The sequence below is a fragment of the Hesperophylax consimilis genome, chromosome 10, assembly GCF_061612785.1.
Source record: "Hesperophylax consimilis isolate HC1 chromosome 10, BYU_Hcon_1.0, whole genome shotgun sequence".
NCBI lineage: Eukaryota > Metazoa > Arthropoda > Insecta > Trichoptera > Limnephilidae > Hesperophylax > Hesperophylax consimilis.
The window spans coordinates 17582306-17597979 of record NC_142845.1 but is presented as its reverse complement, the minus strand read 5'-3'; the positions used below and the strand labels follow the sequence as shown (position 1 = coordinate 17597979).

General features: G+C 33.7%; 2 protein-coding genes across 3 annotated transcripts in view; one reads left to right on the top strand and one right to left on the bottom strand.

The window, feature by feature from the left end:
• LOC149420390 (uncharacterized) overlaps window positions 1-9710 on the bottom strand; it is a 40319-nt gene extending 30609 nt beyond the window's left edge. Inside the window, exon 1 of the mRNA XM_089636683.1 lies at window positions 9575-9710. Coding sequence (XP_089492809.1) covers window positions 9575-9593 — 19 coding nt within the window. The 5' untranslated portion in view covers window positions 9594-9710. The remainder of the gene's footprint in view (window positions 1-9574) is intronic.
• A 3175-nt stretch (window positions 9711-12885) lies between these two features.
• Window positions 12886-14469, top strand: Bet1 (blocked early in transport 1). 2 transcript variants are annotated; one of them, XM_089636120.1, is made up of 2 exons: window positions 12886-12981; window positions 13997-14469. In XM_089636120.1, the coding sequence occupies exon 2, from the start codon at window positions 14036-14038 to the stop codon at window positions 14369-14371; it is 336 nt and encodes a 111-aa protein (XP_089492246.1). In that variant the 5' UTR covers window positions 12886-12981; window positions 13997-14035; the 3' UTR covers window positions 14372-14469. The 2 variants fall into 2 exon arrangements, with proteins under 2 accessions (XP_089492246.1, XP_089492245.1); XM_089636119.1 differs by having other exon boundaries at window positions 12887-13057.
• Window positions 14470-15674: the final 1205 nt, after the last annotated feature.

Genomic DNA, 15674 nt, shown 5'->3' with positions numbered 1-15674 from the left:
AGTAGAAACAAATAGTTATTCATTATTTCGCTATAACTACCTAATAACTATTGTAAATTTCAGTTTTTTTTGCAGAAAACTGTTTTCTTTGTCTCAGCAAGGACGCGAGCTCTAGCATCTTGAATCATGACCACAGACATAGGAATTAATAGACGAGAAGATAATGGCGAGGGGTAAAATCAACTGTTGAAGAACGAAGGGCGTAAGACTGACTGTGATTCGTCAATAAATCAATCTGACAGTAAATAGGCATCTCGCATTATAATATCACCATTTACTTCTTAAAAGTAAAATCTGCTTTTGAATGAATACACATTTTTACATGGGAGCGCAAATTACTCGCCACGTTATGAACAAATTTGCGAAGTCCAAATTCGGCAAAAAAATTCGGTTATATTTTCAGAGTCGAATATTTCGTTTAAGTATTTAGATAAGACACTTTTATAAATGTTCATAATTTACTTCCCAGCAACCAACCAGCTTTGTGTTTTGCGTCCAGACGTTTCTCGATGTTTCTAAAACTGATCTATATTATACGATGTGAATATGCTTAAAATAAAGTAAAACAATGCTTATATATGGAATGTAATACGACAATTGGGTTTATTCTCTTTTTCACATATATTTTTACAAGTTTTCATAGTAAAAGTCAACATTTTGCCGTGTTATTTCGTAAAATGAACCGATGATGCCTCGACCATAGTTCGCACAAGAATGATGACGTCACGTTTTCAAATTTCACTTGAGGCCATACGCGAGCACAGCCGGCTCCAATGGAACCGGTATGGGGAGTGGGGATAATACGCTTTTAATCACTTAGGGCAGGTCTACTAATATTCATATGTCTATGATCATGACAATTACACGGTATTTTATTTTCTAAATTTCTGGGTAACTTACTATTTCCAGATAGCTACATATTTTCAATCACTATCTATGAAGTTTTCAAATATCAATTTAATTCTCATAAAATTTGGAAATAGGCCACTGTGTTTGTTCCACGTGATCAAAGTAAGGCACACCGCTGATAACTCCATTGTAATATTTTCCTCTTTTTTTTTAAATAATGACACATTTCTGTTTCTGTTACAGAGGGAGATGTTACTGCGGAGCTCTCAGCGTTAAGACCATAAAACAAGGAAAAAGTTATCGAAAAAAGAGTGAAACTGAAACTTGAACGAATTCAACGAGGACCATGGACTAAAATAAATACATAATTCATCCAAGGCTAAGATCTAACTACTTTATCAATCGTTTATAGGCTGTAACGACACATTATTGTAATGCTTATACATATTATTACCGTCCGTATTGTATTTCTACTTTTATATTGATCCAAATATACCTCGACAGGTATAATTTTACTGAGTTATCCCCAAGGTCTTCCTAGTCGACTTATACAATGTACATTACTGCCATGCTTCCAACTTCCCGCATTGTTTGCACGTTAGTGGTTTTCTTAATGATTACGCTACCTATGTCAAATATACCTTCTGCGGGATTTCTCAAAACAAACATTTCAATAAGAATCGATTGTTTCAAGTTAATTTAATAAGTGCATGTGGTTGTGAGGTCTTCTGAATAATGGTTATTTAAATACACAGCGGAAGAGTTAGTCATCCAAAACGAGCTGTCATCATTATGTGCATCCCAAACAAATCTCGCCGAACTGATAACTTGAACCTGGAAAAGCTCACGTACAAAAGACGAAGACAGGAGAAGCAGAGGAACCAAAGCTTTGGACCGTTGGACCGCGAGGAGTGGAGGAATCATCAGTGTAAAAGATGAAAACAGGAAAAAACAGAGAAACCAAGGCTTTGGACCGTTGGACCGCGAAGAGTGGAGGAATCATCAGTGTAAAAGATGAAAACAGGAGAAAACAGAGGAACCAAGGCTTTGGACCGTTGGACCGCGAAGAGTGGAGGAATCATCAATGTAAAAGATGAAAACAGGAGAAGCAGAGGAACCAAGGTGTTGAACCGTTGGACCGCGAGGAGTGGAGGAGTCGTCAGTGGAAGACAGTAGAAGCAGAGAAATCAAGGCTTTGGACCGTTGGACCGCGAGGAGTTGAGGAGTCATCAGTGTAAAGGGAGTAGAAGTTACGATCCTTAACAACAATAAGAAATTTCAAATGATAATAGCAAAGCCACTATGAAGAACGATGACATTCAAATCCGCCGCATTCATGCAGTCGAGAGGACAAAGTAAAAAGCAGAGCGTAATCTTTTCCCAGCTATTTGTTACCACGGTAACAATGACGATCTTTTTAGTGGCTAGTTGGCAGGAAAAATACTTCGGGCTACTTTTTACTCCTGTTTGAATGCAGTCTTATTCTTAGATTCCTACTAAAGTTCGTAAAGTTCGAATTATATATAGCGTTGCTACACGTCTACTCTACATCTCAGTAACGCCCTGGTGAGAGACTACCCTTCAGCAAAGAAATGTTTACTTGAAATGGTTTTAGTGGTGTTTAGTGACCCGATGTGTATAGCCATGTACTTCCCAATCTTTATGTTACACATTACATTTCCCCAAACTTTATTCAGCCTCACAACACACCCCGAATTGGGGATGCCATAGTACCACTAGCTTCGGGCAGTTGAGACTCTTGTGAAAAAACATATTTAAAAAGTTTCCAACAAAAACTTATCTCCAACAGAAAACACCTCCTCCCTAGCTACGAGACTTTATTAAGACGTTTAAATAAATAAATATAAACAGGTATCCGGATTTTTGTTTTTAATAAAGGGGTTTCCGGAAATCCACTTGATGACAGCATTACTTGTTACCTTTGCAGTAGGAGTTGTAACCGCTGTATTGTCATTAAGGTAAAGATTTTCATTGATGTTTATATCCATAGGTAAGCTTTATTAGATCATTGTCAAATACGTGCTATTGATTCAAGTGTAAATTTCAGAATAACAAATAAAGGCTAGAATCAAATATACCTTTATGCTGAATCATATATACAATGGTACAATGATGAATCACTATAATTCAACTGGAATATGATGTACCTAGATGCCATAATGAATAGCAATACCTACCCACGTAGGAATTGTTCGTACACAACATAATGTATTATTATATCCGCCATTTTGTATAAAATTAAATTTATAAATGGTGTTCATGGTTCCATAAAACAATAATCTTATAAATCCCGTTGAAACTCAACGATGTGACTATTTTCTTTTAAATTAATAAACACACTAATTCGGTTGTCGGTGCGTGCATGTGTGATGTGAAATATTTCTGCGTAATGCGTAAAATTATTCAAGTTCAATCAACTTTTAATTTTCAAAATTGGAAATGGTAAGGTAGGGTAAAAAGGTTGTTTTATTGTAAAATTAATAATTATTATTCTAGATTTGTATTTCTTTTGTTTACATTTTTGACAGATCTAAATCTAAATAATGATTTTTAAAGTTTACTAACGGTGTTCATTCGAATGGTAAATTATTTTTTTGAAAGACAAATATAATGATAGGCAAATATCCTAAGGTATATATTTTATAAATACTTTCAGCTTCACAAATCCTACAATTATAATATACCGCGATTATCACAGGTCTGCGCTAGTTTGCAATATGGCAAATATTTTCAACTATAAAATTCAATTAGATGTCATTTAAAAACTCCATAACTCAATGTGAATATTACTTTAAAAGCAGAAAAGAGTTTCAATTGCTTATAAATTCCAGGGACAAAGAACTGTACAAATTTAATCATGCTAGAGCTCACCGTTCAATAATTTTGCTGCCTGAGAAAACCGATTTTCTTGCGTAAGGAAAGGTTTTAAAGTTAATGGTGAATAAAATATATCGAAAAATAAGCCGTTTCTCTTTTAAATCTACATTTATATTTACAGGTAGCGATGAATAAAAGCCACGTGGACTAAAGATAAAATTTAGAATGAATTAAAAGAAATTGCGAATATCGATTAATAATCGAATATCGAATAGACTGAAATCCCTAGACGGTCGTTCAATACTCCCCTGTACCTTCAACTCGTTTAAAATCACTATCTGAATACGTGAAACGTGTCTGTTGTACCTACTGCGTTTGATGAATCAGCGAAGCAAATCCATCGGCATTTATTTCTTCATCTCGCGCTGCAATCGCTTCAGATTGCTGTTTTCCTTTTTGCACAAACATGGCGAACATTCAAGAGATTTGTGATTTACAAAAATACTTGATGATCCATAATGTATAAACTAGTTTTACAGCTAATAAAATGTAGCTTCACGTACATTTTCTGTTACACTTTTTTACCGTATAAAATAGTTTTAAATGGACGAGTGATTTTGTTAACACGTCATTTGATCGTTTTCGTTTGCATGACTTGTGCAGGAAGCCTGAGTACGAGTAGGTAGTAATGTAAGTGATCGTCGTTATATTGTCATCGAATCGTAATGCTAAACCTTATACTTTATTACTCATGTCCGAGTTTGCTGCCAAGTCCCCTGTCCAGAGTCCACCATAGGATATGACCTAGCTTTGAGAGCCTAGATGTCCTAGTTCTACAACCTACAAGCATTTGTAAATACATGGGCCTTATCAATAATATCTTTTTAAATTTTTCACAACTGATAAACCACCATGTTTGTATATGATAAACGGTTTTTTATCGGTTATTATTAAGGGGGTAATTTACGAGTGCTTGTAGGTTGTATATTTTATTTCACACGCACCGATATATTTTATTTCACACGCACGTACTCCATTATTAATTTATTATTCCCTTACTAATAAACCTGATAGACAACAATTAATGTATGGTAAACGGTTGTTTATCAGTTGTGTAAAATTTAAAATACTATAAATTATATATAATAAATTAATTTTATATAATAAATTAATAATGGAGTACGCCCTGTATTCGGTGCATATGAAATAAAACAAGTCAACATTTATTTTTATTATTTTTTATCATGTTCACACTGTCATTTAATGAAATATAATATGAATCAAATAATATGTAACACTAATTTATGTATCCAATACGTCTGTCTCGACACAGGTATATCCCAGTGAGACAGACATCGAAAAACACCTGTAAAAAACTTTATATTGTTAATAAAAAAAATAAAAAATAAAATAACATAACCCGAAAGCGTTCCTTTTCTTTTTTAAATAAGCTTTTTTTAACATTAACTCCCACACGCGGGAATGTTAGCTTTGAGGATGCTGTGAAGTGATTTTTTTGAGGAAAGGAAGTGATCTTGTGATTCTTGAAGATACGTGTTGTAGGAAGGAGGAACACACAGGTTGGAAAATCATTCCATAGTAAAAATCCAGAACGAGTCGTAGAAACGACCCGTTCTCATGTGACGTTTAGCGTGTTTCCCGATGCACCGGTGCCGAATGGATTTAGGACACTAATTCCTCAGAATGCATTTTTCGTCTGTTCATTCCCTTGATAACTTACTTATGTTCGATAAGTAATTAACAAACCATAATAATACAAATTCAGTGAATCAGACAGCTTAGTTCAAGCTAAGACATAATTAGAACAAGTTAATACAGTGTAATGATGACTTCACTGATACTGTTCATGTTGGAATATAATAACCGGTGTCGTGATATTAATCAAAACATTCCAGAATGACGAATGCGAGGTGCAAGGTGTATAAATTAACCGCGAACCAGATCCTTAAACAAATAAATCACTGCAAGATACTATAACATTAAGTACTACGTTTTAGTGACACAGGTAAATACAACGGTAATACAGTTTTATTAGTGGTTTTATTGACTTCAATTTACTTATTAATCTTTTTATTGAAAAAGTAAGAGCTTCATAAAAAACAAACGCCATTTTGAGGTTAGAGCTACTCTCCTTTTTACCATTATTTTCAATCAACTTCTTACAAGAATGTTTCGAGAATTTTTACTGTTCCTTTTTTAATTTCCTCAAACTTGTCTTTGGATAAGGATTTATTTTTGTTCATCTATGGTTGAAAATTCAAAATATGGGAATTATTTTTATAATTCGCAATCGTAATTATTGGTTCGGATGAAAATTTGCTCCGCGATCGACCGATCAATAGCCTTGATAGTCCCTAGAAGTTGGGAAAACTTTTAAATCACAAGTAATTAAGTAATGGTCACAAAATGATTAAGTAATAAGCTTTCCCTTTACGCAAAACGATTAATGAAGATATATAAAGGCATCTCATGTCAATGACACTTATGTTTAACTGTATGCAGTTAAAACGGGTTAGGGTGGTTTAACCTACTTCTGCCAGACTCCAAGGCGAGGTCCAACATCGATTTGTAGATAACCACCAAACACACGTAATGCGGAAAACATAATGACATTGTTTTCGTGCTATAAGGTAGTAAAAATTACTTTATCTGTATATATTTATGGTTAGTGAATTGAGGTAAACCACCAAGCAGATGTTGGATTCTTGACGTTTTGTTCGGTAAAATAATTTTATGGTAATGTCCATAATACCCACAGTGATATATAAAATTGTGGTCCAATTATTTTAAACTGTTGTTTTAACCAGTTCATTTATGTAAAACATAACCCATTTTGTAATGGGTTAAGATTATATCATTCAGATATGCAACCAAAAAATATTAAAATTGTTTTACTCAACTGCAAGCAAGTAAAGTTTTTATTTTCAAAAACCGTGTAAAGTTAATTGTATTACTAAATAATGATGCATGGTTGACATAAATCCGGTTAAAATTCTTGTGATTTGTTTTACAACGATTGTGTCTTCTTTTCTACGAATTCGTGGTCAATGACAAAACATATTGACTCAAAGAGCAGTCGTGTAAATTAGTAATTAAAACAGAGAGTTTTATAACTTCTACCAGATGCTTGCAGTCCAATAGAAACTGGAAGAAGAAAAAAAGAAACATAAAAAGTATGGAATTTTCCATAAATTTTCACCTTTCTTTCTTATTTTCTCGAGGAACCATAGATGTTTACAGCCTCTATAGACTTCACGCCGCTCTATTAACTTCTACGTATATTATCAAATCATCACTCACCTTTGTCTGAAAATTCAGTCAGTGTGGCGAGCATGAAAATTAAGAATCATGACAGTAAAATTCATAAATTCAATCAATATTTACAAAATATTTGCGAATACGCTAGTGGGTAATGTAATGTAAGTGGATTCTATATTAAAATGGTATAAAAATGCAATTCATTTGTATTTTTTCTACATGTTTTAATGTTGAGGAAACTTTTTCCCCCACAAAGTCTACGAGTGATTTGCTATTCATACTTTTTGATACGTTTCCAAATGTTGTGATTCTGATAATACTAAAAATCTATTCGAGCATTTTAAACTATCAATTCACCAATGCAATGAATGTTCTTTAGGAATTCTAAGGAAATAAAAAATCCACGCATTTATGGAAATGATAACTTCAATGTCAAACACGTTTCTTACATCATGCTCATCAAAAATATTTACGTATTGATCGGATAACTTCTAAAACATGCGAGTATTTTTTGGTCTACGGGTTGTCTTCTTTGGAGATAAATAAAACGCAATAGGCGGGTAAGGTGTTGCGTCATCGATGGCTTTGTATGGATTATGAAATTCGTGTAAAAGAGGGGGACATGATTATAATATCAAAGCATGGCTAATACAATACGTTTAAATCGACAAACTACTATTATAACAAAGGTGAAATTGTTTTAAAAAAATATCACCTAGAATATATATTTTTTCATAATCTACAAAAAATTTATCAGCTAAGTAGGTAAAAATACTTATAGTAGTGTATTAATTGCGTTCAGTCGTCATAATTTGAAAAATTAAAAAAATATATAATGTGTAAAAGGTGTCTACAAAATTATCAAGTTCAAATAATACTGTTTAATTAAAATTGAGAAAGTGATATAAATATGAACCTATGTAACCATGCATAATTTTAAATTCAAGAAGATTCATGCATTGGGTAGGTATTACAAATGAACAGTAGCAGAAGAGTAATTAGGTTAGGTACTGATTACAATTATTCAACAACGTATTTGTCCCGCAATTCCGCAACATTGCAATTATACTATTTTGCAATCAGACTGCGAAAAATAATGTAGGTACAACGGAAATCACTGACGCGTAAAAACTCAATAACCTCGAGCAACACTATCAGATGCATACGAACCGCCATTAATGTGTTAACGAATGTAAAAATAGCAAATATTACTCAGGTTGTGTCAGTGAAATCATTTGATGAAAAATTGAAAACAATTCTCGCCCGTGCACTGCGATACGTTGTATTATAACAAGTAGCAATGGCGTACGATGATGTCACTTCAAGCTTCCAGCAGACTAGGAATAACAAGGCCGCAATGGCATTCCTTCTCGTTTCATAGCTAATGGATTCAATCTACCGACTACTCAGGCCCAGTCATTGTCTCTATACCAATCAATTCTTGGTCGCAGTATCGTTCAATGTTTTACAGATTTGGAAGTGATTCAATAAATATTTACAAATACTCTTCTATTTGCCAGTGGACAAGCACCTATTGCTTGGTAGACAATAACTGTGTTTATTTTCTTTTTTATTCATGCACAATAATTGACTTCGTCATCTCAAAAGAATCATTTTATTTTAATAATTATGTGAAAATACTGATAAATAGAAATCGACAAATCAGGTTACTGAGATGAAGCAAACTGTTCAAAGCGATTCGCGTGCATTTTTTTAAAATTATATGGAAAGCTTTAGAAAACTCAAATAAGGTGATCATTGGCTTGATCACAAATTCCTCTGAACGTTTATAATTGTGTTTGGTATTAATTAGATCAGATTAGGGCATAATATAGATTTATTTGCAGAATAAAAGTTCAAAGTAAAATATGAATGTTTCTACGCATTAAAATAAATATCAAAAGTTTCAAGTAACATTGGAATGTTTCTACGAAATGCAGAATAAAAGTTCCGAGTAACATTTAGGAAAAGTTTAAATGTTTTTTACGCATTTAAATAAAGAATAAAAGGTTAAAGTAACATTGGAATGTTTCCAGACATTCAAATAAAGAATAAAAGTTACAAGTAACATTGGAATGTGCCTACACTTTCAAATGCAGAATAATAGTTCCAAGTACCATTTGAAATAAGTTTGAATTTTTCTACGCAACATCAATGTCTCTTGATCGTATTTCTCGATTGAGATCCAACACCAAAATAGATCTTACAAGAAACCTCTTGGAATCTATTTCCGAGTGCGAAGCAGCGAATATAGGTCTTCCGATGAAATTTATGAGTACAAGGTTGGGGAAATAAACAACTAAACATTCCCAAGCCGAACAAAGATCCTTACTATTTCTGGCAAATCAAGAGAAATATTTAAATTAAATATACACCTTTACTCTTGCGAGATCTTTTTAAACCGGCTTCGAGAATTAATTACTTGATTAATTGAATTTCACACTCTTTTCACGCATGTAATTAAATTCAAATTTACCTGAGACGCAATTCGAAATAATAATATTTATTATTGAAATAAACTAACGTTCTGTTCTAAAATAACTATCTACCTACAGTGATTACATACATATATTCTTCTACGAAGTGATATTTAAAATATTGAACTTACCGGATATTCCGCTGAACATGTTGATGTGATTATTGTTTTTGTCGGATCACAAATAATTTACACAGAAAACTGCGAAAACCGGAAACTAACGCTCGCTTTGAAGAACAAACACCGACTGAAAACTTCGGACATTCAAGCTACAATTCTGCTGGTCCGGACACGCAAGCAGCAACTAAAACAACATCCTTACATCAAAAAGATTAAGTAGTTCAATAAAACTGAATCTCCAAATCAAGAAACAACAGGATTTTTTTACCGAGTGTCTTATTACTGCTTGATATAGTTTTCTCGATATATATCATGCTTTGGCGTATAGACTTGTGGCGCCGTTAGCGGAGATCTGCGCATGTGCATAGTTTTTTTTTCCCATTTCCTCTGCATCCAATTTTCAGAAAATGCGGTCATTTTCTTGTTCAGCCCACAATTCTCCTGACCTATAAACATATTCCTATTAATTAAATACCAGCGTTATTACCATGATTTAATTATTATCATTATCATCAGCGTTATTATCGTCTCTATTTATATATTAACGGTTGGAACAATAATTATTCTCAAAACGCATGTATATTTTCATAAACGAAGCAATAATGCGTTCTATGAGTTTCGTATACGAGATAGAAAGGCTTTTGCAGTTGGTGAGGAAGAAACGCGTTGACTGCAGTGCTTGTGTTCCTACGTACACAAGGACATAAGTCACAATAACTGCTGGTGGATTTATCATTTTAACGCGTTGATGTCTATTTAAAAATTAACTTGCCTACATAGAACAAAAATGTTAAAGTGTTTTTGAATCATTATTATAAAGAACAGCGGGTTTGTTTGATTGATTTTGTGATGAATTTATGATTGTCAGATTATAGTATGGTGTTTGAATTTGAATGCAAGCATAATGGTGTGCATTTCGTATACCTATATGGGTGTTACCCACTTTTACTATACCCACGTTCATATTATTTTACACAGAAAAGTAAAATTATCGAAAGAACGAACTATTTTGTAATACTGCCTGTACACGTTGGGCCAATGCGCTGGCTTGGCCAGGGCCGGTCCTGTGCCAAACGATGCCAGGCGCGAGTAAAATTTTGGCACCACTTGTTAAACTTGTAGACGTCTAGATTGGTGATTACTGTATCAATAATGTTTGGATGATTTGTATTTTTGTGTTGCGTCGTTTTTATGGAAAATAATGTGAAGGGCGATGTGTTAGGACTGTTAGGTGTTAGGTATCATCAGCGCCTTGGCAATACGGCGCCCGGAGCGGAGTGCTCCAATTACGTCTTCATAGGGCTGGCCCTGCGCGTGTGTTGACCGATTCATGCGTTGGCCGCCAGCGGTGGCCGGCCAACCCTATAATTAATTGTAAGTGCACACATCAAAGGATCTTGGTGCCAACGTTGGCCCAATGCGTTGGCCCAACGTGGCTTTGGATAAAGAACTGATGCACGAATACTTAGGTTTGTTTATTTTCACGCTGTTGAAACTGTAATGATAATAATTGATGTAATTATTAACTTTGTCTTTTAAACATCAATTTTATTTCATAAGCTCGTTATTTTAGATAATTACACACAATAATATATTATAATGCGATATGCGTGCTTACAGGCTTTATAATTGTTTCATACTGAAGCGCCTGTCTTTATGTGTATCAGTTTACCGCCTAACACCAAAACCCGTGTAAAACAAAATTACTGTTAGGTCCATTAGACGTATTTATGTGTTCATATTCTTTTTAACCCTGCGAAAATAGCATCTTTTTTTCACAGGTAAAGAAGGTACTATAAAAAATAAAAAAGGTAGCTTTAAGATAAGAAAAATAAAATGATACAATTAAATAAAAAAAATATAATAGAATAGTATGCATATAAACCAAAAAAAAAATCTCACATAGGCATCGCCAGTTCGTGGATAAATATAACAACAAAATTCTGAGAAAGCCTGCGGAGATAAAGCATACTATTTCTCATACATATTTATTTTTCTATTTTCATCCAATGTTTAGAATGAGTTGTATTCACTAAATTACCATAATTTTAATTTGTATCAGAAAATAAAACAACAACTTAATTCATTAATCATCTTATGGTAGCAGTCATCGGCCCGATGCATTGACCCGTGGACTGTGGAGTGAGTCAACATCATTACATTACTATCGGACTTTCTCCTTTCGCCGGTGCATATTTTGTAGAGCCACATTTAATATTATGATTATTTTTTGCAAATTGGGTCATGTTTTTTTAATAAAAATATTCACACAAAAAGCATCGCTTTCATTGCGCTGGCACCAAGAAGTCTTTATGACATATTTTATGTTTTGTTTAAAATTGATTATTATGAAAATCTTTTATAATTCGTTACTGGAAAACAAAGAAATTCCCGCGGTAGGGTGGGGAGAAGAGGCTAGTGGGCCATATTTTGTAGCATTGATCTTCTGCGCAGCAGTACGTTTGTGCGAAACTCGGCGAACAAAAGTGGAACACTAATATTTCTGTCTAAAGAGAACGGGTCGTTTCTCCGACTCCTTCACGTGTAAGGACCTTCGTACACAGAGTTATACTTACAAGTTATGTGACTGTGTCGCAACCACAAGTAGCCTACCGCCATGCTACTTTTTAAAGCTGGTTTCCGTATATGGCGCTACACCACCCCCCCTAAGGAAGCCGATTGTTGATGTAGTTCCCCAGGTTATTATTATTATTTTTTAAATTAACATTATTAAAACTGTTACCTTCAGGGCTTGTAGCATTTTTGGGGATGCTGCGAAAGAGTTTAAATGAGGTATGTGAGCAACTATTTCCCGGGAAGCTGCAGTTGAAGTGGCGTTAGCGGAAGCAGGCATCATATATGGCTACGAGAGCAGAACGTGTGCGCTCAGCGGACGCGATTCTCTACCAAATCAATGAATCAAAGCATTATTATAAATCATGTGTATGAAATGGCTAAACACGTTTGGTGACTAGATCTGAATAACCCATTACTTCACCAAATCCTCTTCCCCAGCTCCTTCCCCTAGCCATTACCTTCAACCTCACATTCATGCCATATTCTAACGGACTCCAGATGGTTGGGAGCAGTATTCACACTTTAAAAATATAATAATGTCAAACCTTTTTAAAACCTACTTCCACCGAAGTCTTCAAAAGTTATGGTCGCAAATATTTATTTTAAATAAGAAAAGAAAACGGCAAGCCAGTGGGAAATTTATCGTTCTTGTTGAATATTATTAAAAAAAACCTCAATGTACATTCTTTGTCTATGGTAATTTCAGAGGAAATACCATAGATTTTAATACAAACTAAATGGAATTTTGACAAGTGTCAAATGTCAGACCGTGTCAGACTGATCGAATCAGATTTTATAAGTAGTGATAATATTATTGTTTTTGTGATCAATTACGTACCAGAGTATGTTGTTTCTTCATATACACATTAAAAGGAAATAAAACATTGAAACCATTTTATAACATTCCAATTAGAAGAGGTATTGTGCACTTTCATAACGTTTGAAATTTTTCGTTTTCTCTGTACACAAATTATGCCATGACGTGTACTTTAATCTGATTAAATTGAGAAACTTTTTTATGTTATTTTCTGTCTATTTTAAGTTTATTGTAATATCTTCATCCCCAACAATATTTTAGAATCTTACTATTTTTTTAATGATTTTGGGAAATATTGCCCATTACCAACTGGTTCATAGTTTGTACCCATAAATTTGACACGAATGTCTGTTAATTAAATATACAACATAAATGTTTACACTTTAAAAAATTGCAATACCTTTATATATAATAATATCATGTTCTCATCAAATTCTTCTGAAAAAGAGGGTGGAGATTCATACATCTGATTCAAACAGAACTTCAAAGACGCAACTACTTGTATATGTGACGGATATTATTAACACAAAATAATGCATTGCGTCAGCTTTATCAGTTACTTCATCACTAACCATTTTATGTTTGACGACAAAGTTGCAGTGATTACATTCTGATATATTATTTATTTTCTAATGATTTTGTCCTTATACCATATCTTACTTTAGTTTAATGTTTTAATAATAAAATAGATATTTCATGGCAGAAATTATGTTGAGTTAAAAATCATTGTGTTGACCTAAAAATTTCATACAGAATTAGTTGTACAAATTTCAGAAACCCAAATATCATTGAAAGTTTTTGCTGCTTCAGACCAATAGATTTTCTGCAGTATATTTAAAATGAATCTAAAACTAGTAGTTCTATATTGTTGATTACTCAAACTTACTTACAGCTCGTAACAGTCACAAAGGTACTATCAAACACAGCTACAGAAGGTACTATCAAAACATCTTGACAGGATTGAACAAATTTACAGATTGAATAAGGATTTCTGTACGCTCAAGTCAACAATAATGGATAATATGATTTTTTGTTAACAGATAATAAAATAAGTAACATTGGCGGGGCAAGGCAGCAAGATGCGACGGGCCAACAACAACTACAATTACACGCCCCTCGCGCAGAATCCCAACGATGCTCTCGAGGCTGAGAATGACCGCATGGCCGAAGAGCTTGGAAACAAGATCGGTGCCCTCAAATCCCTCTCCATCGACATCGGCCACGAGGTCCGGAGCCAGGACAGGATGCTCCGAGGTATCGATGACGACATGGACAGAACCGGTGGCTTCCTCGGCAACACCATGAACCGAGTACTGAAAATGGGAAAAGGCAGCCATAATTACTACATCTTCTACCTGTTCTTATTCTCTATATTCATATTCTTCTTGCTCTATGTTATTTTGAAGTTCAGATGAAACAAACTTGTTTTTCTTTAAGGTCATCGTTATTGGATTGTTAACAAATATTTATGTGTAAACCAGGAACAATAAAATTATAAGCTGTTTTTCTATCATTACGGTGTATTTTGCTTTAAATTTACCTAGACTGTGTCTAACACCACACAGTGCTGATGTTTGAAACAGCAAACTTGTATAGTATAAAAGACAATGACATAGGAAAAACTATGAAACAAAAAAAGTCCATTTGAGAAACCGTCATTCAATTAAAATCATTTGTGATGCATTACTCTAAGGACGGGTTGTTTCGGAGTATTTGAACAATTCATCAAATTTCAACATTCATTTTCGAGTTCTGTGAAAGATTTTTTTCAAGATCTGTTTTTATTTCAGTTTTGTCAAGCAACTAGCCTATAATGATATAATAACAGAACTTGAATTGGACTTTCACAGATCCCAGAAATTAATGTTGAAATTTGATGAATTGATCAAATACTCCGAAACAACCCGTCCTAAGCATTTACGGTTTGGCCAAAACGGTTCGTCAATAAATTATTCTACAATACTTAAAGCATAGTACAAAGGAATGTTTTTATTTTTTAAATCAAATCTGGCAGTACTCTCCGACGGTGCAAGTTTTATTCAAGCTCTAACAGCTGTATTATCAACAATATGGTTCACAGGTGTCTCATGAATTACCCAAGAAAATAACTTTAAATATGTTTATAATATTTATTAATAATTCATTAAAATACAAGATCCATTACATTATATACAGATAATCAGACATGCAACATCTTGAAAGTTGACACTCAAAGAGTATTGCCTTAATAGTAATCCCACACATCATTTACAAATAATAACATACATACAATCATATTGGTCTCTCAATATGTTTAACACACATAACAAAATGTAAACATTGTCAACGTTACAACAGAAATAATAACGACCCTTCTTCAAACTAAATGATGATATATTTTGTTTGGGTTACTTTAGAAACTTTGTACAAACACAAAGTTGGTTGATGTAAGCGCAATTACATCACATTTCTTAGATAGATAGGTTTTAAAAATCATAGAAGACAAACTTTAAAACATGTTGTTATTTGGGTTGTGAGTCAAAGATCTTAGGCACAGGACTGTAAACAAATACATTGTATGACAAATGTAATGCTTTTTACGAGGACAAGAAGAGTGGAACAATAGGTTCTCTCCTGTCCAGAGCTGGAGCATAGATATATTGGACTTCTCCAAGATACCACAATGCTCTCGAGTTACAGAATGATTAACATATTTTTAAATATTACGTGATGCAATGT

Coding starts and splice junctions, on each gene's coding strand:
- Bet1 (XM_089636120.1), top strand. CDS start 14,036: ATGCGACGGGCCAACAACAACTACAATTACACGCCCCTCGCGCAGAAT.